This window comes from Physeter macrocephalus, chromosome 13 (genome assembly GCF_002837175.3).
Source record: "Physeter macrocephalus isolate SW-GA chromosome 13, ASM283717v5, whole genome shotgun sequence".
Lineage (NCBI taxonomy): Eukaryota > Metazoa > Chordata > Mammalia > Artiodactyla > Physeteridae > Physeter > Physeter macrocephalus.
In genome coordinates, this window is record NC_041226.1 from 71,914,742 (window position 1) to 71,939,629 (window position 24,888).

General features: G+C 39.1%; 1 protein-coding gene across 4 annotated transcripts in view; it reads right to left on the reverse strand.

Annotated features, from left to right (window-relative positions):
• NALCN (sodium leak channel, non-selective) overlaps positions 1-24,888 on the reverse strand; it is a 318,984-nt gene that overhangs the window by 282,870 nt on the left and 11,226 nt on the right. For 3 of the 4 annotated variants that reach the window (XR_003682527.2, XM_028497338.2, XM_028497340.1), the window contains exons 2-6: positions 18,429-18,575; positions 15,374-15,556; positions 6,688-6,771; positions 5,369-5,508; positions 5,152-5,280 (exon numbers count right to left, since the gene is read on the reverse strand). Coding sequence is in view for 3 of the 4 variants with exons in the window: in XM_028497338.2 (XP_028353139.1) it covers positions 5,152-5,280; positions 5,369-5,508; positions 6,688-6,771; positions 15,374-15,556; positions 18,429-18,536 (644 nt within the window). In the remaining variant the exon portion in view is untranslated. The remainder of the gene's footprint in view (positions 1-5,151; positions 5,281-5,368; positions 5,509-6,687; positions 6,772-15,373; positions 15,557-18,428; positions 18,576-24,888) is intronic. The other variant, XM_028497339.2, reaches the window with a different exon arrangement.

The window sequence follows — 24,888 nt, forward strand, 5'->3', positions numbered from 1 at the left end:
CCGACCAGGGACTGAACCTGGGCCATGGCAGTGAAAGCCCAGAATCCTAACCAGTAGGCCACCAAGGAACTCCCTCAAATATTTTCTTATATTTAATTTTAAACCATTATCATCATATGAAAGGTTAATCTGACTGGTGGCTCAAGGGGTCTGCATCTTTGAGACGCATGTGCACAACAAATTTAAAAGAGATATATGGAGTAATACAAATATATTGCATATCACTCTTTTACAGATTCAGATGAGACTGAACCCCCTGGAATATAACATCAACATAGAGATAGAAACCAGGTGTAATACGGTTTTAATTTTTTCTACGACATATATTATGAAGAGTTTATGTATATGGATGTGGATCTCTGTGAAATAGGTTTATGAATGTGGGATTATAATATCGCAGAGGTTGGTTAAATGGCGGCACAAGCATGGGCTGGGAGTTCAAATCCCAGCTCTCTCGTCTACCATGTGGACACATTATTTAACTTCTTTGAGGCTGTGTCTTCATCTGCAAGATGGGGGAAATAATCCCTTCAGGTTGTTCTAAAAAGTAGTTACAAGCAAAATATCTGAGACATAAATAGGTGCTCCATAATCATTCCTATTAATTTATTTAGAAATCTACATATATCATCAGAGTACTTTCATTTCTTAAATATTAAAGAAAATGTTTCCGATATCCAAACTTGTTCTTATATCTCCCACTTGGCAGATATCTCAGCCTGAACCCTGTAAGTTAAATAGAGTAGTCTTTTTTCATCTTTTCAAAAGAAGTTCAAATATAAATCAAGAAGACTTCACAGACCTTTGCATGAATTTGAGGCACTTATGATTTTACATATTCTACAAAATCCTCTCTTGATAAGTCCATGGAAATTAAAAATTAATATTCTAAGTCTCATGTTTCTATTTTTAATTCTTCTGACCTTTCCATTTTTAAAAAAACCTCATTATGTTGTGAACAGAATCTATAAGACAATTCTGTTTTATTTTATAAGTACCCTAAAGGGAAAACTTTAAAAATTTTTATTTGGACCAGCAATAGAAAACTTCCCCAAATCCAGCTTTATATTGTCTCTAGTCTAAGTCTTAGTGATATTTTATAACATACCACCAAGTCCTAAAAACTGCCGTCGGGTGGGGTAACCATAAAATGTATTGTCCATACTGAGGCTCTCCTGAGATCACAAAGGAAGTTATTAGTAATTACTCTGCAGCAACAGGGATACACCAGGATTGTCCTGGGTGCCTGTGACGTCTGGTCCCCTACCCCTCGGTCTTAAAGCTGATGGTCCAGTCATTACAAATATTCACCCGGACTCGTGGTTGAATCCTCTCTCCACATAGTAAACTTTTATGAACTTAACATTTACATTTCCTTACCTTAAAGCTTTTCTAATTATCTCAATCTTGGGGATGAGATGTCATTATTTGATACTAAGCTATGAATAAATTTCTCTCCTTTCTCAGGCATGATAATAAGGTGTCAGGTAAACCTTCACCTTTTCTATGTCACCTACCAGCTCCTTTTTACATGTTCCTCTTTTAGCTTCAGGGAGGTTTCTGCCATCACGTTTGGCATTTTGCAACACCTGTTTCTGCCACAGGCCACTGCGTTCCTCAGCTCTCTTTAGGATACGAACTGCCTTGCTTAGTCAAATCCCATTACTTCTTCCATAATTGCCTTAGGTCACGATTCATTAACAGAGAAGAAGCTCAAGCTTTACTAGTAATGCTACAGAGGACACAGCTGAGATGCCCTTCTATCTGCTTTATAAGAAATCAGCTCCATTCAAAAGCAAAATTCCATGTATTGAATTCCTTCCTTATTTATCCTGTTTGCTTCACAGATTAAACATAATCAGTTCTGGAGGTCAGCTGTGAAACCTAGGACATACAGGTTTCTGAACAGGCGCACCTCTGCCTGAAAGCTCTCCCGTTACTAGGCTACAGTGCGTGCAAATTAAGCAGAGGTTGGAACAGTTGTTAAAGGACGATGACGAACAGAAATGAGGTCATGACAGCAGCTGGCAACACTGATCTCTGGAAACACAACCATCATACCAAAGTTTAATATCTGACTCAGAGATGTTTATGAGAAATTCCTAGTTAAGAAGCAACAAAAGGAAAGAAAAAAGGTGGGAAATTCTTTTAAATTGGGATTTTTATGTGTTTCATTCTGACTTTGGACACTGTTTGAGTCTCTAAAAAGAAAGCAAATTAATGTCTGGGCTGGAACTAACGGTAAAACTGTATTGACAGTTTTTCTGCTAATGAGCGAGACTTTAAAACTCAGTTAACACTGAACTGAAAATATAAAAGAAAAATGGTGGAAATGACTGGTGCTTGAAATAAGTCATCCAACTTATGAAAACTGTTTTCATCAGTAACACTGCTCATAAAACCATGCGGCCAATTATGTATTTCCTTCTCAAATAGTAAACTGAGAATCACATAAAGAGAAGGCAAAATCCATGTGTGTGTACCTAGCCATTGGGCAGATTTTACAAATATAAGAAAGAGAAAATGCAGACATCTCCCGATAACTGCTATGTCTCGAGTAACTGAAAAGTCTGCCAACACGTATGAAATTCTTCCCAGTGCACTCCTTTTTTTTAGGATAACGTAAAGAGCTGCAGCTAATAGAATATGAGAGGTCTTTTAACATTTTTTTCAGACACTGATTTTTGAGGACAGAGTACAGCATGGAGCTGGCTAAGAGGACTTACTGAATGATTCAAAGGCCATGAGTTCAGATGATACTCATACCTGTCTGCCCTATTTGTATCATATTTTCCGTGTCAAAGTTAAGTTTGCAGCATGACGCCTGATCTCCTAGCTGGGTTAACAAGTCTGAGAATTCTTGCCTTTCAACTTGGTTTTTAATAAAATTGGAACTTTAAACCAGCCTCCTAAACTCACTGCGGTTAGAACACAGCTGCTTCCTTACCCAGAAGCTTTCTCTTTTCTTCACTTCTACGTCTACTGTCTCTGCCCACACGATATTTTTCCACCCTCATATTCATTCATGGAACAATCTAGACATATTCTACAGCCCACATACATTTCAAAAAAAAAAACTACCTACAGGTTTCCTTCCATGCATTTCTTCCCTCACCCACACAAGTCAACTCCCTTACTCACCACTTCCTTCAACTTTCCTATCCTGTGTTTGTACTAATTCACTGCTTTCCTCTGCTTTTAACGTTGCTTGTCTATTTTTTAACAGTTTCTCTTTTGTCACATTTACCAACTTGCTTTTCTTCCTCTGTTCTTTTTAAATTTCCTGTTCTTTATCAATTTGTCATAAAGTTGTTATTATCTGTCTAAATATAACACATTATTAACCATGCCATCAATAAATAGTTACCAAGTACTTACTCTGTGCTAGGATACTAGGTACTGACCACAGGGAGATGAATCTTATCAACCCTTTCCCAAATGTGTCCTTAAGGACCTCACAGTGTAATGAGGAAAACAGGGAAAAAAATAGCTGTGAGAGTGCTAATTCTAGAAAGATGGACTACATTAAATTTAGCTCCTTCCACTACAAACAGCTAGATCTGTTGGATAAACACTAACATTTAAAAATGCATATCTGGGCTCATAAGAAAGAAAAATACATTCCAAAATGGCAACCTGTAAGAGGAAACTAAAAACTAGAGGAAGGGAAATAAATACATGAGTTGACTAAATGGTGGTCTCAGTGGGGACTAAGTACCCAGTAGCCATGAGCTTGGGTTTCAATGCCTGCAAGAAGCAGAAGACAGGGTCCTAAGCCCATGTGAGTCTGGGAGCAGGAAATGGGACCCCCATGCATACAGACATAATTTAAACGAGCTCCAGAGTGTGATATTGGTGAAGGGATCGTCAAACAGGTCAATCAGGCATAATAGAGATTATAGTTACAGACCCAAATATAGACAGGGAATTAGTAAATGAGAAAAGTAGCATTAAATTCTGTGAGTAACGACACACAATAAATAGTGCGGGAAAAACTGCCTTACCATATGATGAAAATTAGTTGTAGTAAGGTATACGTAACATACGATATATTGCACATATTAAAAAGAACAGCCTGATAAATTCTGACATATGCACAGAACCACTCTCAAGAAAATGAACATACTGACTAATCCCAAAGGTTTCCTAGTGCCCCTTGGTCATCTCTTTCTCCTACCCTAACCCTTATTCCCAGGCAACCAATGATTTCCTTTATATCATCATAGACAAGCTTGCATTTTCTAGAATTTTACATACATGGAATCACAGAATATGTACTCTTTTTCATCTAGCTTCATTTACTCAACGTAATTATCTTGAGACTCAAGATGTTATGTATATCAATATCTCATACTTTTTTTTATTGCTAAATAGTAGTCATTACATGGATATACCACAATTTGTTAATCCATTTACCTGTTGATGGAAGTTTGGGGTGTTACCAAAGTGGGCTATTACAGAGAAAGCCTTTGTATGTATAAGCATACATAAGCCTATGTATAAGTCTTTGTATGGACATAAGTTTTCATTTCTCTTGGTTAAGCCCCAGGAATAAATGAATGGGATATATAGTAGGCGTCTGTTTAATTTTTAAGAAACTGTCCAACTGTTTTTCAAAGTAGTTATACCATTTTCCATTCCCATCTTATTAAAATAAGATATGAAAATATCCTGATGGTATTATGTTCCCACGCCGAGGAAACTTTCTAAATGTACACTTTGAATTTGCTGAATCTACTTTCCCACAGGGTTACATTTTTCAGTCTGGCTTGTCTTGAGTATTTGTCTTAAACATTTGCACAAAACAACTTTGAAGCAGAGAATACAGAACCTAGAGGGCACATAAATACTTTTTTAAAAATTGAGACACAGAGGTTTTTCTCATGAGAACTGCAGAAAAGTCCTTATGAATCACCTAGATAAAAGTGGGAAGCAGCCGCATAGCACAGGGAGATCAGCTCGGTGCTTTGTGACCACCTAGAGGGGTGGGATAGGGAGGGTGGGAGGGAGGCTCAAGAGGGAGGGGATAGGGGGATATATGTATACGTACAGCTGATTCACTTTGGTGTACAACAGAAACTAACATAACATTGTAAAGCGACTATACTCCAATAAAGATTTTTTAAAAATGCAGTTAGTAGATAAACTTACCCTGGTTTCGTGTCATTTACTACACAGTGATAGGTAAATGTCCCAAACATCTGAACTCCTAAAATTCCATAAAGAAGTAGGAAGAAAATGAGGAAAATGGAAACACTCCATATTTGTTCTCCTGATCGCCTAGGGGGAAAAAATAGGTAAAGTAGGTGAAACTTACCCCCAAAAATCATAAACCTAGCCCCTTAACTTACGTAAAAGCAGAGCTTACTTTAAAATATTTGTAATTCTGGTCCTTGGTAGTTCAAATCGGAAATAAATCCGAAATGCCCGGATCATAATCAGTGGCCGTGGGATCCGTAACATGCCCCAAGGGGACATCTGATCCACTATATCAGTGATTTCAAATACCTGCAAATTCAGAGGTGAACAAACAATTCAGACTTTCGCTTAGCAATGTTTGTAGTCAGGACTATACAGACAGCATCAGAGGTTCATCCTGTGCCCTGCATTATCTTCCACCCAAATCAACTTTCTTTGGAGTACATTTTGAAGCTATAGCTTTCTTAAGAGAAACAAATACATAAACTAATGAAAGTGTCATTAATCTTGCTCATTTCCTGTATAATCCATCAAGGCACAGTTTTTATTACAAAAATTAGTGCCAACGTAGAATACAGAATAAGTATGCTAAGCCTTCCTCACTAACAATGGTCTTTGGTGGAACTTTTTGAGTATCTAGAACACAAAGTAATGGCGAAAGGGTTAAAAATACTATGAAAAAGATGAAAGAGAATTCCATTTACCAGTAGAGGCAAGATGATAGTTAGGAAATGTTTGTCAATCATACAATAGTTATTAAATGGAAAAGAACACATTTAATATGCAGGATGAGATTAATTATTGGAGAGGTGAGCTTTATAAAAATAAGGACAGCTTATCAATAAGCACCACGATGAGTTTGCAGGATGGACTCAATCTATTTTATTCTGATTTTTTAAAATGAAGATTATAGTAACTTCAGTTGAATTAAATGCAAAATCAAGCCTGAATGGATGCATGGGAATGAATTCTACTGGTTTTCAATAAAATCCGTCCTTCAGGCCTTTTTAATCTATGTTCCCCATTTCTCATAGTAAGGCGTTTTCTATTAGCAATACAGCATTTTATGTTAACCAATATTTATCCCAATGTATTAATATTATGTTAGCTATTTTTAGTGAGAATTCAGTCACATAAAGGACTGGAATTTTAATTTTTAAATTCAAATTTTTTATTCTACAAATACAGAAACCTCACTCCATGTTCTTTCCTTTATTTCAATGAATGTATTTCTAACATCTGCTTAATAAGAAATCATCTCATGTGGTACTAATTTTTATTTCCGATTGAGAAATAATTCAAAAATGTGACTGACCATGATTAAAATGTTAGGCTTTTTAAAACCAATAAACATTTAAAAAATAATGTTTTGGGAAATTACACAATCCCATTTTATATATACTCTTTAATATAGCTATTTAGATTTTCAATGTAAAATAATGCCCATTTTGGAAAATAGCCCCTTGTAATTTAAAAGTGTTTAATTACCTGTAACACCAATGAAACCCAAAGGCAAAAGACCATAAATCCATCAAAAACACACCAGCGATCTTTCACATAGGAACTATCCCCCTAAAAATAAATTTCACATGGTGTTATCAGACAACATGAATAATTTCAAAAAACATCTGTGGAGGGAATAATCAAGTGTTAATTCAGTATAAGCTATTTACAATTTTTGTATCATAATTGAGCAGACTTTCCAAAGGAACACTTTTAGCATTTTAAATGGTATTATATAAGAGGAAAATAATTTATAAAACACAAGTAACTGCAGAACTTTGGATGTAAAATTTTAAATTCATGCAAAGGTAAAACATCACTATTTTTTCTCTTAGCCACACAGTCTATCACATAAGCAACCAGAGGCCATCCTACTTAATAGGCTGCTTAGGTCCTAAAACCAACTCTTCCTATAAGAACCAAGGTTACTCCTTCACTGACCATTGAGCACACAGCGGTCAGTGAAGGACTTTAAATCTCTGGGAACAACCATCATTAGTGGAAAATTAACCAGGAATTCATGTTGAATTGAATTAAAAGTGAAGATGAAGAAACGTGCCTTCATTTTCAAAATAAACATATATCGTCTTAACTTCAATTGGGATTTTAAATGTAAAAGAAAGATATGGAAGACATGCCACTTTCATTTTTTACTTGTGAGTCTACTCTGACATTAGAATACATTATTTTATAAATTTTTTTTAAACGTTAACTTTAAAAAAATGTAAATATACAGTATATTATGTTGATAAGTGTTACACAGCAAAATTAAAGTATATATATTTCAAATTGACTTTTATTAAACAAATGTGTTCTTTACTTGTATGTTGAGCAAAAAGTGAGAGAAAAATATCACTTGATCTTTATTTGAAGAACTAGGCATAACTGTGATTGCTTAAAAAATGTAAAAAATTCCAAAAATGAAAACTGAAATTTTATGGGGCTCAGCAGAGAACTATTTTAAAATAGTAACAATTAAAAGTAAATATTAGGCAAGAAAGAGAATAATTACAGATCACTGGGTACACAGGCACCCAAATAGAATGAGCTTATACAATATTTTTTCCCAAACACTATATTACTGTTTTATTCCTATTTTGCATTAAAAAATGTTGCATGTAGTATTACTACAATTAACCTCTATTGTTGCTCATAATTTGCTTTAGTAACAAATTATGTTCAATTAGAGACAGGGTAAGAGCTTCTCATTAGATTGAGGTTTATTTAAAATATAAAAAGTGAGGATAAATAGTGGTATTTCCCTGGGAGGGGAACAGAGTGGCAAGAGCCAGAGGCGGAAGAGAGACATAATTTTCACAGAATATCCATACATGTGTCTTTTGACTAATGGTCATGTGTTTTATATATATATATATATTTTGTGTGTGTGTGTGGTACGCGGGCCTCTCACTGCCGCGGCCTCCCCTGTCGCGGAGCACAGGCTCCGGACGCGCAGGCTCAGCGGCCACGGCTCACGGGCCCAGCCGCTCCGCGGCATGCGGGATCCTCCCGGACCGGGGCACGAACCCGCCTCCCCTGAATCGGCAGGCGGACTCCCAACCACTGCGCCACCAGGGAAGCCCCAATATTTTTTAAAATAGATTTTCAATACTAAATTTTTTTAAAGTTGAAATTTTTAGCTTTAACAAAAATCACTTTGTCAGTTGGTGCAAATAAAGTCAAATTTGAAAAATTTGGGCTTCACAAATTCACAACGTAAAGTTATCAGTAACAGAGTTGGCTGAATTTTTGTATTTTATTTACTACATAAGTTTGTCTGCTAAAGAAATTGATGTTGCAAAGCTGACCTGGAGTATAGTTTGAACTACACAAAAGGATTATTTTAAATCATTTAGGGTCCCCAATAAAACAAAAGCATAAAAACACATTCGAATTTCAAATGACCTCATATTATGAAAACTGGCTTAGCAAAAACTACTACTGTATAATGTAGAAAACTATTTCTGAATTACGAAGTCCTTTGAGTTGCGTTATTTGGAATGTTTTCTGCTTTAGACGTTCCAGAAATTCACAGTGGCATCTGGCTGTCCCCAGTAAGAACCACCACATACTGGATGGCACGTAATGGTCAACTAAAACCGGCTTCTTTTTACTTGTCTGGTATAATACGTGAAATAATCCGCTGAGCAAAAGTTTTACACATTATGTTTTGGTTCCTGTTTCCAGGGGTCGTCCATTATTTATAAAAACCTTTCACAAGCTGTGTTATAGTGACCTGGGATACAAAGGCCAATAACACCCAGATTTTTCCCATCTTTTCTTTTAACCTTTTGCCCTTCAGCATCCATGGTTCTTCACGCTGTTCCGTCTTCCTGAAAAATTCCCCGCAGTCTGTGCCAACTTTTCCCTCCAGACTTTGGTCTGACCACAGCCTACTCTGATCAGCACTTCTGCTCACACATCGTGCTACCACCAGCAACTCAGCTCATGTAAATAAATAAGGTTCACACTGTGTAACCTACAGCAGAGTCCTTTGTAATCCCTATCCAGTCGTTTAATGAGTTTATATTTTAGTCCCTGCAGTTTGGGCTTCCTACTTAAATCTTCTCTAAACGTATTCTCTGGTGTTGCATTTAAGAAAAGATCTATTCCCCACTGTAAATGTTTGAGTTTGTTCTGAAGATTAGTAGCATCTTGAAACTTACTAGACTATTTCAGATGGCACTCCCACCACCTAGCACCATGTACGACATACAGCAGATATTAAATGATTGATGAGATAAGCGCAGGAACCATGTCTTAGAGCCTCTGTAGATTACAAGGCAGACAGTAAGAAGTCAATGCATATGCTTCATGAATGCATCCATGCAACTATCCATTCACTGAAACTACTAAAATTGTTCCTTTAAAGAAATGACTCTTTGCGGCAAAAAGAGAAAGATGGAGTACCTTTCAAGGAGATACCTTAGAGCTAAAACTCTTTTCCTTCATAATCATGAAAGATCTCAGTTGAAATGATGAGATAACATTTGGATATTTCTTGGATTAGTGTAGTTTGAATCAGCAAAGACTATGTGCCATGCAAATAGGAATCAGGTCAAGGTTTATATAATTTTTGCATTTTAATGAAATTGTAGATATGATTGAATTGTAAATATGAATTGAAATTGATATATCAATCATTATTGATAATCACCAAGGCTCCATAAGTGTAAAATACCTTTTAATAAACAGAATAGGGACTTTGAAACCTGGCACTTTGAAATATAATTGAAGCCAAGTGGGACCCTGCCCTGTCCCCCACCTCTTGTTTGTAGAAAAGCTCTAGCCTCCTAGGCCTTCCCAGCGTTCCAAAGAGCCAGTTTAACCACAGAAGTGAGAAAATACAGAAACAAAGAAAAGCAAGGCAAAATAATAGTTTAGCCATAAAACAAAGTCAAAGACTTTTAATTCCTCTTCAAGGCCTATAGATACTATTCTGAGCCCATATCCTTGAGGTGTTTTGCCAATACTAAAACCTCCATCAGGTGGAAGAAGTTAACTGCATGCTGACCACCAGCACCTAGACCCCAGACTGGTTGGAACCAGAAGGCAGTTACCTCACCACCAGCTCCATGAGCTGATCATGCACTACTTGACCCTCACCCTCACCTTGCCTTTAAAACTCCTTCCCTGAAAGCCTTCAGGGAATTTGGGTCCTTGAGCATTAGCCACCCATTCCCCTTGCTTGGTCTTGCAATAAACACTGCACTTTCCTTCAGCACAACACAGTGTCGGTAGATTGGCTTTACTGCGGGAGGGTGAGCAGACCCAAGTTTGGTTCGGTAACATAACCTCATATTGCATTTTGTGTCTGACATATTCACCAAGTTGCCTCTTTTTCAATTTGTATTTTCAAAGACTCTTCACCATACCCGGTTAAATGGTGCTATGATTCAATACGTCAGTACGTCCAGACCCTTTTAAAATCCTACTGTATTAATGTTCAAGTTACAACATTTGTAAATAATAAATTGTCCCTTTCCCCTGCTTCCAAAATATGTAACCAGAACCTAACACACACGAAGGTCCAGTGGTATCTGAGAAATTTTAATGCCTCCAATATGAAAGAAAGGTTTTAACTTGTTTGTTGCATCAACAAGAAAGGGAGAGCAGAGAGTACTTGAGTTATGGGCAGAAATCAGCAGGCTGGTGCCTGAGGAGATGAGTTATTCAAGAGTTGTCCGTCGATTTTTATGAAGATAAACACTTGGAGGCTGCCAATCAATTATACAGTATCGGAGAGGAACTTAAATTGCCATGCAAGGGTTTAACAAGCAGAGAAACCAAACACATTTACCTGAAGACGTTTATAGGGATCTAGTTGGCAGTTACACAACAATATGCACGGGTGTAGTTTCATAAGCACATGATTTATTGTTCTGAGCTCCCAGGGCCCATCTGTCACTGTGTCTTAGCATTATTATTTATTACTTCCACAGTGCTCCGAGGATGCATGCTACTTTTAGCCAGGTCTATTGCCAGATGAAAAATTGGCAACCGAGAATTGTCTGAAGAATTCACAGTCTGCACTACATGGAATGCTTTGCAGCAACACAAACATGTATCACCCAAATGCTTTATTTTTGCCTGTAGGGATTTGGTGAGCTAGAATGCTCCTTGGAACAAGAATTAGTGGGGGAGGCAATTAGAAACAAATTAGTGGGCAGTAGGAATTAACTGGCAGATGTCATCAAGTTTGGGGAACGTTATAAAAGATGTAAAATCCTTTAAACACATAAATTCCTCTAATGAAAAATTGTGAAGGACATCTTCTGCCGGCAGGACTTTGTGCTTCAATTTCTCTCTCCTGTCGTGCGTGGGCCGTGTGACCTCCACAGTGAGCTTCTCAAATACAAATCAGAGGGTGTCACTCTCAGATTCGTATGCCCCACGCATCTTAACTGACCACAGAAGGAAGCCTGAGCTCCTTGCAGGGCTGCAAGGCCCTCCACGGTGCCGCCGGGCTGCCTTCACAGGGTCCTTTCCAGCTGCTCCCTGAGCATCCTATCTGCTACTTCTGACTAAGCAGAGTGCCCCAAGGCTCCAGGATGTTCCAAGCCTGTGTGTCTCAAAGCACTGCTTTTCTCTCTCTGTGAAACCCTTTACTTCCCTCCGCCAATACCCCCGCCATAGACTACACCTCCTCACTTCAAGACATCACTTCACATTGCTCTTTCTTCAAGACTTCTCTGACATCCTCAGGCAGATTTTTTTCACTATTTTTTGTGCCCCCCTTCCCCTGTACCTGTTTCAGACCATTATAACACCATTTTCACAAAATACTGAAGGTCTATCTCTCACTATCTGAATTCTCACTATACAAATCTTTGCTATTTACATTTGCTAAAATACTTGCCCCCAAATCACTATGTAACTAGAAGAACCACTATAGCGAATCTGTACACGTGCCAGTGGAAACACTGAAGTTGTCCGTGAATCCTGCAAGGAGGTATGATGTGCGTGCAGCTCTGCTGTTCTTGGGGGCTAAATCTTGTGCTGGCAATGTTTATCTAAATACTTAACAATTGATAAGCGTTAAGTGTATCACTATCTCCTCTTCCCTCTCTTCCCATTAGCCTTTCCGGGGACGTGGACTTGAGTCTACCAACCCAAATAAAGTATATGTGTGCATCGTGTTCTATTTTAAGCATCAGGTTACACTTTTCTTAATAAGTTTTCACACTGGCAAAGAGCTGTACAAATATTTTAGCTGGAAATCGGTGCATAATAAACATATACTGTTAGTAAATTAAAGAAACTAAATAGTGGATAATTTCATAAGAAAATTTACTTCATCAAACAGACCCCCAACAGACCAAGCAGGTCTAAATAGACCAATTTCCCTAGGAGAAACAGAGAGAAGAGGGAGTCGTACCAAAAAAGCACTAGAATCAGATGGTTTCACAGGGGATTTCTAACAAACTTTCCAAGTTAAAATAATTTCAGGATTACGCATATTATTTCAGAGCATATAAGTGCACACACACACACATACACAGAGAAAATCTAACATCAAAACCTGACAAAGATTAGACAAAATTTCAACAAGGAAAAGAATAACAAATATAATGAAATAACCGATTAAAACAGAACAAAACTGGGTCGTGACCCAGCTGAGTTTTTTCTGGGAATGTAAGGATAGTTCAATTATTAGGAAATCCACGCTATTATAAGAGCTAAGGAGAAAAATCACCATTCAACAAAATGTAAAAGCTATTCAAGATACAACTCTCAAAAGTTGGAATTAATGTTTATTCCCTTAACTCGATAAAATATTCATACTTCAAACGCAAATCCTTCAGATTACTTAATTAGGAAACATTAGAGGTGTTCTAAATAAAGCCAGGAGCTAAGCAGAGATGTGCACTGTCTCTAAAACTATTTAAAATTTTGTAGGTATTATTAGCTGGCCCAATCAAATTTAGAGGCACAAGAATTGGAAAGAAAAAGGCAAACCTGTCTTTATTTGTATATGATATGATGATATGGAAATAACAAAAGAATGAACGGAAAAACTACTATAAACAGTACACGAATTTAGTAAATTTAGTAAAGTGGCAGGATATAATATTAACATACAGAAATCAACAGCCTTCATTTAAAAGAACAACAGTAAGAATACATAATACAAGATAAGACCCCACGCCAAGAGCAAAAAATTGAAAAAAATATCAGAGCATAAATATAACAAAAAACGTGCAAAATCTACATGAGGAAAACTATAAAACAGTCCTTTAAGGTGCGGGAGCAGACTTGATAGAATGGAAAGATTGTCCATGATCTGGGACAGGAAGAAGTGTGTGTGGTACCAATAACCACAGGCAGAGCCAAAGACAATGACAAATGGGGAAAAATAACTGCAACTTACATCATAAAGGGCTAATATTCCTAACACACAAAAAGTGCCCCAAATTTGAGTGAAAAATAATGACAACTTGAAAATGGCCTTTATATACATAGAATCAGGTTCAACCTCACTCGTCAAACGGAAATGCAAATTAAAACCACACTGAGTTACCATTTGCCACCCAACAGATTGGCAAATATCCAAAAGTTTGACATCCTGTTTTGTGGTGACCACGTGGTGAAAGAGACACCTGTGTACATCACTGGTCAACAGTCAAAAAGGTTCAGGGAATATGGAGTAAACAGAAACTATTAAATAGAGCCATCAGGAAGCAATTATCCAGACCTAGACTGTAGAACATTCTGCAAGACAAAAGACTCACTTTCCCAATGGATCAACGACATGGAAAATTTTTTTGCGGGGCATGTGGGGCTGAGACCTAAAGGATTTAAGGAGACTTAAATGAGATTTTAAAATATAACAAATACACTTTGTACAGCTTCTTTGAGTCCTAATTCAAAGAAGCTAAGTGTAAAACAAAATATTTTAGACACCTGGGGAATTATGAATATGGATGGGGTATTAGCCTACATTAAGGAATTATTGTTAATTGTGCTAGAGGCAATATGTAAAAAAAAAAGATTTTGTCAGTCAGCGATGCATAAGAAGTTGTTTCTGAAATAATCTGATTTCTCAGCTTTGCTTTAAAATGAAATAGAACTGGGCAAATACTGGTAACTGTTAAGGCTGAGTTACAGGGATTCATTACAACTATAATCTCTACTTTCCTGTAAATTTTTAAAGTTCCATAATAAAAGTTTTTAAAGAGTTAAAAGTGAAAAAAGGAGTGCATTGACTGCGAACCCCCTCTTTTAAAGATAGAACACAATGAATTATCGTAAAGAGAAGCAAAAAAATTGACCCAATAACTATATCTTAAGTGTCATCTTGTTAAAGGCTTGAAACCCTTATACAAAATAAGGCCCTTTTTCATCAAAATTACCTCACTTGAGATGCTGATATAGCCAGTAAAAGAAAAGGCTAGGATTTGAGTCAAATCTGTCATTTGTCAGACCCTAACACCCATTCTGCTGTTTCATTATACCACTGTCTCTCTAAATAGTACAATTTGGAATACTTTAGAGACAGCATCATCTACATATTTTTAATGAAGGTTAAAAGATAAATAAATAAAAACCCTCTGTGAAGGTTAGGGTTACAGAAGAAAGAGACATCCTGGGACAGAAATTTTCTTCCTTTTCTATTTCTTTCTTTTCCTTTTTCTTTTATTTATTTATTTATTGTCTCCCAACGGTGCCAATTTCATGCTACACATTCCCTGTGTTACAGTCTTGGAATTCCTTTCCATTTCACGTCCTTTCTTTTTACCTCTCAGTATGTTCAGAATGCCTCAGGCGAATGAGATCCTGCTGATTTTACCATCGCACTGCAAATTTATCACCTGACGTTTATTCTGCGTTCCATGAATCAACAGGTGCCTCCTTGGGCTAGGTGGCGTGCTCACCCCGTAGGTGGCATGAAAGACCCTCCACTGGCCTTCACGAAGTCAGCAGTGGGGCCATCTAGCTCCTTCTCAGATATTCCAAGACTTTGTGCCTTACACAATTGACTTCACTTTTTAATTATTCTTAATGTATTATATTTTCACCAACATCTGGAGTTATACCCTCTTTAAAAAGACTTCAATATCGATAAAATAAAGAGACGTTTTGTTTGACTGAAATTAATGTGAAAGCATTAAACTGATTTAGATTTTCAATGCACTTTGGTTTTTAGCTTAAATAACACGGAAACACCCACCTTGACAATCCCCCGGATATGCATTTTTGCTATCATCTCTGCCGTGTAGAGAAACATCAACAGAGTGTCCAGGGTGAAGGTCACGTACTGCAGAGGAGGGTAGTGTTCGAAGGTCATGGGCGTGTTCATGCAGACAGAAATGACGCTGATGATGGCACAGATGCGCAGCAGAGAATGAACCCACTGCAGAGATGGTCCAGAGTTACTATCTTGATGCCACGAAATATCCTAAACTTGTGTTATGAACCATGCTATTTGGAAAACGTAATAGCGAGATGGAAGTATTTCACCAGTAGGGAGAAAAGGAAGACGGAAACTAACACGTTAAATACTTGTAACGTGCTAAATATTTTCACGTATTTTACATCGTTTAATTCTCAAAGCAGCCTAATTTCCACATGAAAACACTAAGACTCGGGAAGGTTAAGGGGCTTGTCTGTGGTCCTGCATTAATAAAAGCCAAAGCTTCGATGTGAACCAGGTCAGGCTACCCCAATGGCTCTGATACTTACCAGGGCATAAGGCCGTAATACAGGGAGATTCTGATTCAATCAAAGTATATATTGATAGAAAAGTGATATGCTATTACTTTCATAGTTTTTTATGTACTATGAGCACCTAGAAACGGGGACCATATTTATTGTAACTTCCCTGGAATCTAGCACAGTGGCCTATCCTAGTAGACCTCAAATGCCTCTTAAAATAAATTGGTACATATTCCATAAGAAGGGTTTTCTTTCTATTTTATCTTAAATGTAACACCCTTGTATAAAAATATATTTTAAAATCTGCTCTCATCCTATATTTTCCAAGCTTAATAATAAATGGACTTTCCTCTTTACTTTGGAGAACATGTTTTATAAAAATTTAGCCCAGATATCTCTCCTAAAATGCCAAAAAATAAGTTTGTGTGCAATTCTGGCAGTGCATGTGCTGTTTGAAGACTTTCCTTAACCCCAACCTAAAGAAGTAGGAATTAAAAAGATAAATGTGTGTGTATACATCTGTATATGTGTAGGACATAAAATTACTCATGTATAACATCTTATTATGAAAACTAATACCTAGGATAAAAAATATTAACGCATCTGCATGCTAAACCTACACAATTTATATTACTAGCTAATCAGTTAGTACACAATTCCTAAACGTCATTTCAATGTGTTATTTATTGACTGTCCTGTAAATATATGCAGTCACATTAATCCTTTAGTATACTCCCCCTGAAAGAAGATGTTTTAGTTTCATAGTAGATGGTTCTGCAGCTACACAAGCTAGCAAGCACCCACAATGAGAAACAGAAAAATTGTCAGAACTTTGAGGAGACTCAGACCCTTGTAGGCTGGTGAGTGAGCTATAATATTAATGACAGTTGTAATATTTGCATGAAGACATAATGCTGCTAATTCCATACCATATAAGTCACTGATGATTAACTTTAAAAGTTGATGTACTTTTTCATGGCAATTAGGAAGCGCGTCAATAAACATCAGTGTGTAAATTTAGCCCCATCTGGGCCTCCAACACAAAGGATCTAATTACACAAGAGTTTCAAAAGATGGGTTCTCCCACAACAAAACTGTCTGAATTTAAAGAATGAATTCTCATTAAGCATTAATCATTCTAGTTAGTGTTTACACGCCTACATCTATAAAACTACCTTCTTCAGAAGTTCTCAGAAAGCTCTGTATGTGGTGGATACAGAGAAAAAGTTAGCGACTGCTTTATTGTCTATTCCATTCAAACTCTCTAAACATGAATGGAAGACCTACTATGTGTCAGAAATTATGCTGGGCTCTGAGGACACACAAATGGAAACAACACAGTTTTGACTCATCACTACTTTCAGTCTGATATGCATAACATAGATATTTATATACAGTATCATTTCTACTTACATATAAAGTAGGAAAAGTGGAAAGAGAAGAGGTTCATTCCATCTGTGGTGGGGAAGGGTCAAAGGAGGAAACTCAGAGTGGGTGGGGGCAGGGGTCACATCTGAGCCAGCCTTCATGGGTGAGGGGGATGTGACTCATCTGAGCTGCTGGGAAAGGGTCTCTGGGCAAAGGAAACAATGTGAACTGGCCGAACATCTCGGAGGAGCAGGAAGCCACCGACAAGTGAACAGAGTGTAGATGCAGGAAAGGGCAGTTGCTGAACAAGCTAGAACCACAATATAAAGAGCTTTGCATGTGATACTAACCCATTTTGATTTGCACTGTAGGTAACAGGGATGTTTCAATGATCGTAAAGCAGCAGGGTGACGTAAACAGACACGGAAATGTGGAAAGAAATGTGAGCAGGCGAGAAGCAGTCTTGAGGACAGATTAGACGGGAAAGGACAGGGGGACCGAGGCCGATCATCTTTATCATGGTCAAGGTCAAGGGAAAGGCAAGCACCGCGAGAGCAGCGGTTCATTTCCTGAATTCAGCCCCTGCTGCTGGTTTGAGAAAGGAGTTTATACCACTCAGGATCCTAGAGCTGAGCTTCCCAGCCCTGTGACTATGCCTTCCGTCCCAGCTCTGGCTGCTAGACTGTCTCGTGTACAATGACACTTGGTGTAGCCAGGCTTCCCCTCAAGTTCCCATCAGCTTAATTAGGCAGAGAAGGTGACAAAATTCTTCAGAGACGCTATCCACTATCTCATTAACCTTTCCGTGCAACTCAGAAGGAGACCTTTAATTCCAAACATCTGATTATCTCCTCAGACTCCTGCATCATGAGAAGGTAAGTAAAGGAAGTCTGGTCGAACAGGTTCCTCATCTCGGTCTCCAGCTTTGGGTCAACCTGAGAAGTGGTATTAACTCTGCATTTCCGGACGCTGAGGGGAGAAGGGGGAGCCAGACCACCTCTCACACCTTCCTCTGTGAATAACTCGCAGCCGCGCCTCATTATTTCATCGGGATTGTTCCCTACCTCCAGACTCCGAGACTCATCTACGTTCTACTGCAGTTCAGACATTTCAAAGCCAAAGCTCCATGAGTTTTGAATTAAATGAATCAAATTTCCTTTATATCAGCGTGGGCCTCTCCACACTTCCAAAAAGAAACTTACTGGCTTGTTAATCCAGAGTATGTCTGCGCTGTCCGACAGAGATTCGTCAGGACCAAAGTCGGTGACCGGCTGGGCCTCCACCCTGGAGCTCTGCTTCCTTTTGAGCATGCTGAAGTTAGCTCTGGGGAGCAAGTTCAAAACCACAGTCTGGAAGAGGAAGTGGAGGGTGTGTTAGTGCCCTAAACCATCCTGACCCTAATCACAAAAACAGTCTCCCGTGCATGCCTAGGCATTTGTTAATTACACCCATGTTCTATTATACTGTATATAATCAATACATGCAGCTAGAAATTTTTAAAGGATGAGATAAAAGTTAATTTAAAAACTTGAATTTTTTTCTCTCAACCCAACAGATCGTCTTGTGCACGTCATAAAACATTCTGTGTGCTACTTTAGAGAGCACTGGGGTCTAGATTAACTGGGGTAAAATAGCTTTGCCTCTTAGGGTTCACAGATTAATAGGAAATTTTTTGAGGTCTATGTTCATATACCTAGAGCTGTCTCCACTTAAAGGTGGTCTGTGCCAGAGCACAGCTGACCGATCCAGATAAACTACTCAGATCATTCTCAGAACTTTCCCCTGGGGTTAATTTAATGTGACACTCACAGACATTTATTTCCAACAACAGGATAGACCCAAGTTGACCTCCTAATTTTGTCCTTGCCATAGTGGATGGGAGCCAGGGAGAATGGGGCAGAATCTATTCTAAATAAAGTGTCTTTTTCTTTTATGAATTTTGTAACTATATCAATTCTTCTACCAACTCCGAAGTAAACCCAAAGCATACTGAAGAGGGGTATGATGAAATGCCTGCTTTCCACTTAGATTTCCACAATTCTGAGTCATCCTCATCTTGCTATACATGTCACCTCCCTTTAGCCATTGCTACCACCAGCCACAATCCAGCAGCTACATGCTGGGCCCTCAGGACACAAGTAGGAAATATAAGTGCAAAAATGTGGGAGGAGATACTGTAAAAGCAGGCAGTGCCTGATCACCCCTGCACCCACAGGGACGTCTCCTTTGAGTAACACCTGCATTGAATCTTTTTGTTTTTTTAAATATTTATTTATTTATTTATTTGGTTGTGCCACATCTTAGTTGCGGCTCACGGGCTCCTTTGCTGTGGCATATGAACTCTTAGTTGCAGCATGCATGTGGGATCTAGTCACCTGACCAGGGATCAGACCCAGGCCCCCTGCATTGGGAGCTTGGCGTCTTAACCACTGCACCACCAGGGAAGTCCCTGGCTTGAGTCTTCGAGGAGGGAGAGGAGCTAACATTTTCTGGATATGAACTATGTTTTGGGCACTTAGTAATGATATTTAATTTTTACAACTGGTGGAAGAAAGTTAACATCTTGTCTTTTTATGCAAGCATGAGGAAGTCCAGTCTCGAGGCAGCAACCAAGGTCACCAAAGCAAACTTGAGGTTTTAAAAGAAGCTCTGACTACAAAGCCTAAGGTGTTCGTAGTAGACCAAACTGGTGCTGAGGAATGATTAGGAGAATTTCTAAAGGCAGGTACGGGAGGGTAAAGGTCCCCCAGGCAGCACACAGCCATGGCGACGCCGAGTCAGGAAAATGCAGTAGTTCTATCACCAGGAAGGTGCACTGGCTCTGCTCTCTGCTGTCCTTGGGGCTGGAGAAACCTAACCAAGGTCAGCGAGTGCCACTCAATCCTCGCGGGGGCAGGAGAAGAACAAGAATGTGTTTGCAGATTGTGTACGTGTGTGCAACATTCACTGGGAAAGAGAACACAGAAGCTCAGGACCAATCGCCTTTGAGCCGATTCCCTGTGTTCGAGCGCCTACCTCTATGTCTGTTCTCCTTGATGCACCAAGGTAGGTGCATCTGCCTGGCCCTTTTATTCCCAGAAGAAATCAAGCTAATTGCCTTTAAGATGTGCTAGGTATTTCCAGGCTGCCTTGCCCTGAATATTGGATTTGAATATGGGTTTTGCAGGAGGCTGCACTAATTGATTTTATTTCACATAATTGGAGTTAGGGACTCTTGACATTGATATGTAAATATATGCACAATATTCAAATTATGCTTGTTCTTGGATTTACTGTGGAGCGGGGGAACATCTGGTGGCCTCAATTTGGGATGCTTCTTGAATGACAGTCTCCTATGTACCCAAAAACTGGATACAGAACCTTTTAGAAATCCTTCACGATTACACAACGCAAAGGATGAAATAAAGAGAGGTTTTACAATGTAGTTCAAAGATGATACAAGAAAAATGTATAGGCCTAGCTACTAGCCATAATCCCTTTCCACTGAGCCAGTGGAAGCTTATGAAGGGCCATTTATTGCTCTGTGATCTGGCCATAAGTTAAGGTCTCAAAAAATTTTGATGTCTAAATGTGAAATCTTCACATATGAATTCCATGCACCTTGTATTGCTAATATTCCATCTGGAGCAAAACCGATTTTTGATTATGGATTTGTTATCTTAGAGAAGTAGACATCCAGAATTTATTTATTTTTTTAAAATCTCCACGATGGCTATACTTGAGCCACCAAAACAGTGCAACTACAATGAATGACATTACTTATCATCCACTTTCAAAATTTACCTAACACAAAAGTGTCACCAAATCAAACAGTGCCCAGGAAAACCTGGTTAATCCACACATATATTAAAACTCAACAAATATGTATTTATTAACAACTAGCTCCTGAATCACTGAACCTATAACTGATTTAATAATATTAAATAAGTTCAAGTTACAAACATATGAAGAATCCAAAATTAATTTGAGGCAATTCATTGTAATAATTTTCCTTTATACACAGAAATATTGTCATACACATTCACTCATGTTGGAATCAATAAAACTGAGTACAGCAAACCTATTATTCCCCTGATAAAGACCAGCAGGAATATTTAAGTATCCTAGGTACGCTTATTATTTTGATGGGAAATTGTTTCTGTGTATCTTAGCCTTATCACTATCATGTACTTATAACACGATGTTTTTTTTCTCTGTTTACAGAAGTGTCCTTTATAAGGCAGCACACTAAGTTTGACAAGAGGGGTTTCCAGTTGCTTTTTCATACTTATTAAAAGTAGCTGGTATTTAAATAGTTCAACAGTGGGTGGAGGCTGCACAGTTATAATGTGTTCATTGGTGAACCTTTTACTTGGAAACAGCTAGTGGCAACGCAGGGAGAAAAGACACTTTGGTTCATGGCTCTCTTTTAAATGGTTAAAATCCAGTTTTGTAGTCTGTGACAGCAACATTTTACTTCCTCAGGTCACCCCAGATCTCTCTGAACCAAAAGAAAATATATTCATTTTTCTTTAGCTGTGAGGTACTTGCAACCCTGTTGGTCTTTTCTTCTCCTTGGAACTCTCTTGGGTTTGCATTCATCTTTTGAACCTTCCATCTTCTACATTATGGTTTCTAGCGTGTCCTTTACCTGCTGTCCTGTGTGCCTGTCCTCTGTACTTAACCCCTCAAACGAGCATCTGTTCCCACAGTTTCCATCACCGTCTGTCGATGGCCAGTAGCTTCTATTACTGAGTCATGTACCTACGTGGCTTCTCCCTCAACTGTAGCCATGCCAACACCATCATCACTTGAAAATCAACAGGACAGGTGCTACCGGTCCGACATACTTCTACTTCACCCTTCCTCTCAATTCCCAGATCTTACTGCCCTGAGCTTTCCCAGTCCCCGCAGGCAGGTCTCCCCACGTGCACAGATTCCCTCGTCACAGATCCTCACTGGTGACTTCTTTCCTCCTTCCTCACTCCACGTATGTCCAAGGCCCCTTTCCCTTTATCCCCATTACCAGAGCCCTTTCCAGGCCATGGGACCTCAGGTCTGGATGGTCACAAACATCACCCCCTTTATTTTCCGGCCACGCTGTGCAGCTTGCAAGATCTTAGTCCCCCAACCAGGGATCGAACCTGGTCCCGGCAGTGAAAGCACAGATTGTAACCACTGGACCACCAGGGAATTCCTGACATCACCCTTTCTAATATGTCCAGTCTTTTATATTAGAATCAGCTTCCCAACACACTGAGATGGTCTTTCCTGTAACCCAGGCAATCTCCCCTTATCCTGTTTCCCATTCATTCATTCACACAGAAAATACTACGAATCCACTGTGGTACCAGGCGCCGTGACATGTGGTGGGAACAGCAAGGATTCCTGGAGCTTATTTAACCTTATGTTTCAAGGACACTGAGAGCCAGGGATTTTCACTAGCGTTTCTTTCATACTCACACCGACACACTCCACTTGAGTTGGCCAAACACCCCGTTACCTGCCATCCTCCAACCTTTCTCAACTGCTTCAGCACATTTTTCCAGCTGTGTCCCCTCTGTCGTCTGCTGCCAATCCCACATCGGTGCTTCCTATTCCCTACTTTAACTCAAAAAGAGATTTTGTCTCTACGTGTGATTCGTTTGTTACACCTGAAAGATTTGATGTTTGGGAATAAAAGTGTAGACGAGAGAAACATACCACTCCAGCAGACTTGCAGCATCTATTTTATTCTAAAAAGCCCCCAAAGAAGACATAAGTCACTGATTTATTTCTAGTCATTAGGTGTCATTACAACTGGCGACACATCGAAATCAACAACTCGTCTTCTGGTCATTTATGGGCACAAACTCTGGGGTCTTTACAAGTTCAAGTGGAATCATTTAGCTACTGTCCTATCCAAGATACACACACATTTAAGGGTGGGCTTTTATCTCATTGTCGTCACAATTTGGGAAGGAAATTAAGAAAACAAAATGTTCAATAATATCCCTCCAGCTTCTCTCCCCAAGCTTTACTTCTTTGTCTTTGGCAGAGCGGCGTTCATTGCCAGCAGAGGTTTTTCATTCATTCATGCTTACATAAATGCATTCACTAAAAAAAAAAAATCATCCAAACCATCGTGTTAGGTGATGTGGATTCAGCACTAGCAAAACATGCCTGGTCTCTTTCCTCCTGGAATTCCTGAAGGCCCCATGTTCCCGACACAGCAGACATACTTAATTTAAAAGTAGAGGAGGGCTTCCCTGGTGGTGCAGTGGTTGAGAGTCCGCCTGCCGATGCAGGGGACACGGGTTCGTGCCCCGGTCCGGGAAGATCCCACATGCCGCGGAGCGGCTGGGCCCGTGAGCCACGGCCGCTGGGCCTGCGCGTCCGGAGCCTGTGCTCCGCAACGGGAGAGGCCACAACAGTGAGAGGCCCGCGTACGGCAAAAATAAATAAATAAATAAATAAAAGTAGAGGAGATAATTCAAGGTGAGCCTCTGACCACTCTGCCCTCGTTCTGCAACCTCCACCTGCTGGTTTTCTTATTCTTTCACTACCTCATCGCTAGCTCCACATCACCTCCTATGGAATAGTTGTGTGCCTCTGTATCTGTGCTACCAGACATAACGAGATTCACAAACAAGCCAGGACAGCCAACCAACTGGTCCCTTCCTAGACCTCAGATACCTAAACCTTACATTAAACTAGAAGAAAATCATTTTATTTTAATTTTATTCTCATTACACCAAAATTTTGTGGTAGGAAAATTAGAAATATAAAAACAAAACGAGAAACAAAGTGAAAACCATCAGGAATTCTAGGCACTCAATTATATTGGCAAAGTATTTGTTGAGTGCATACATTGTGCCAGCCACGAGGTAAAGTACCGCAGCAGACCTATAATCAGATATGCTCTCTCTCCTCCTGAAATGTCCTTTAGCTGGAGCGCTTACTCTCCAATGGGATACGGAGTATATCTTTTTTTTTTTTAATTTATTTGGCCACACCGCACGTCATGCCTGCGGGATCTTAGTTCCCGGACCCGGGATTGAACCCGTGCCCCCCTGCAGTGGAAGCGCAGTCTTAACCAATGGACCACCAGGGAAGTCTGGAGTGTATCTCTTTTAGTATCTTCTTTTCTGTATACTGTATGTTTTCCATGCATATATTTATTTTTAAGTATTTGGGCGTAAACGTTGTTTTGTAACCAGCTTTTTTTTTTTCATCTAGCAGTATCCTGTGAAATCTTTCTCTGTCAATAAATATGCAGGCACAGAAAACCCTAACTATTAATAAATACCACCTTCAAACATCTGCCCTTCCTTGTCTTTCTGGTATCCTAAGCTCATTTACAACCTTACACGTGCAAGGCCTTGCTGGACAGACAGACAACAAGCACATCTTCTAGATTAAGCACCAATGTTGAATTTGTTGTTGAGAAAGGTATCACCACATATTTTGGGAGACAACTGAATTCGATGTTACCAATTTTTTTGATGTGGGCATTACAAACAATTCTTATTTCAATGTTTCTATGTCTCCCTCTTTTTTATTTATTTTATTTTATTATTTTTTTTTTTGTGGTATGCGGGCCTCCCTCTGCTGCGGCCTCTCCCGTTGCGGAGCACAGGCTCCGGACGCGCAGGCTCAGCGGCCATGGCTCACGGGCCCAGCCGCTCCGCGGCATGTGGGATC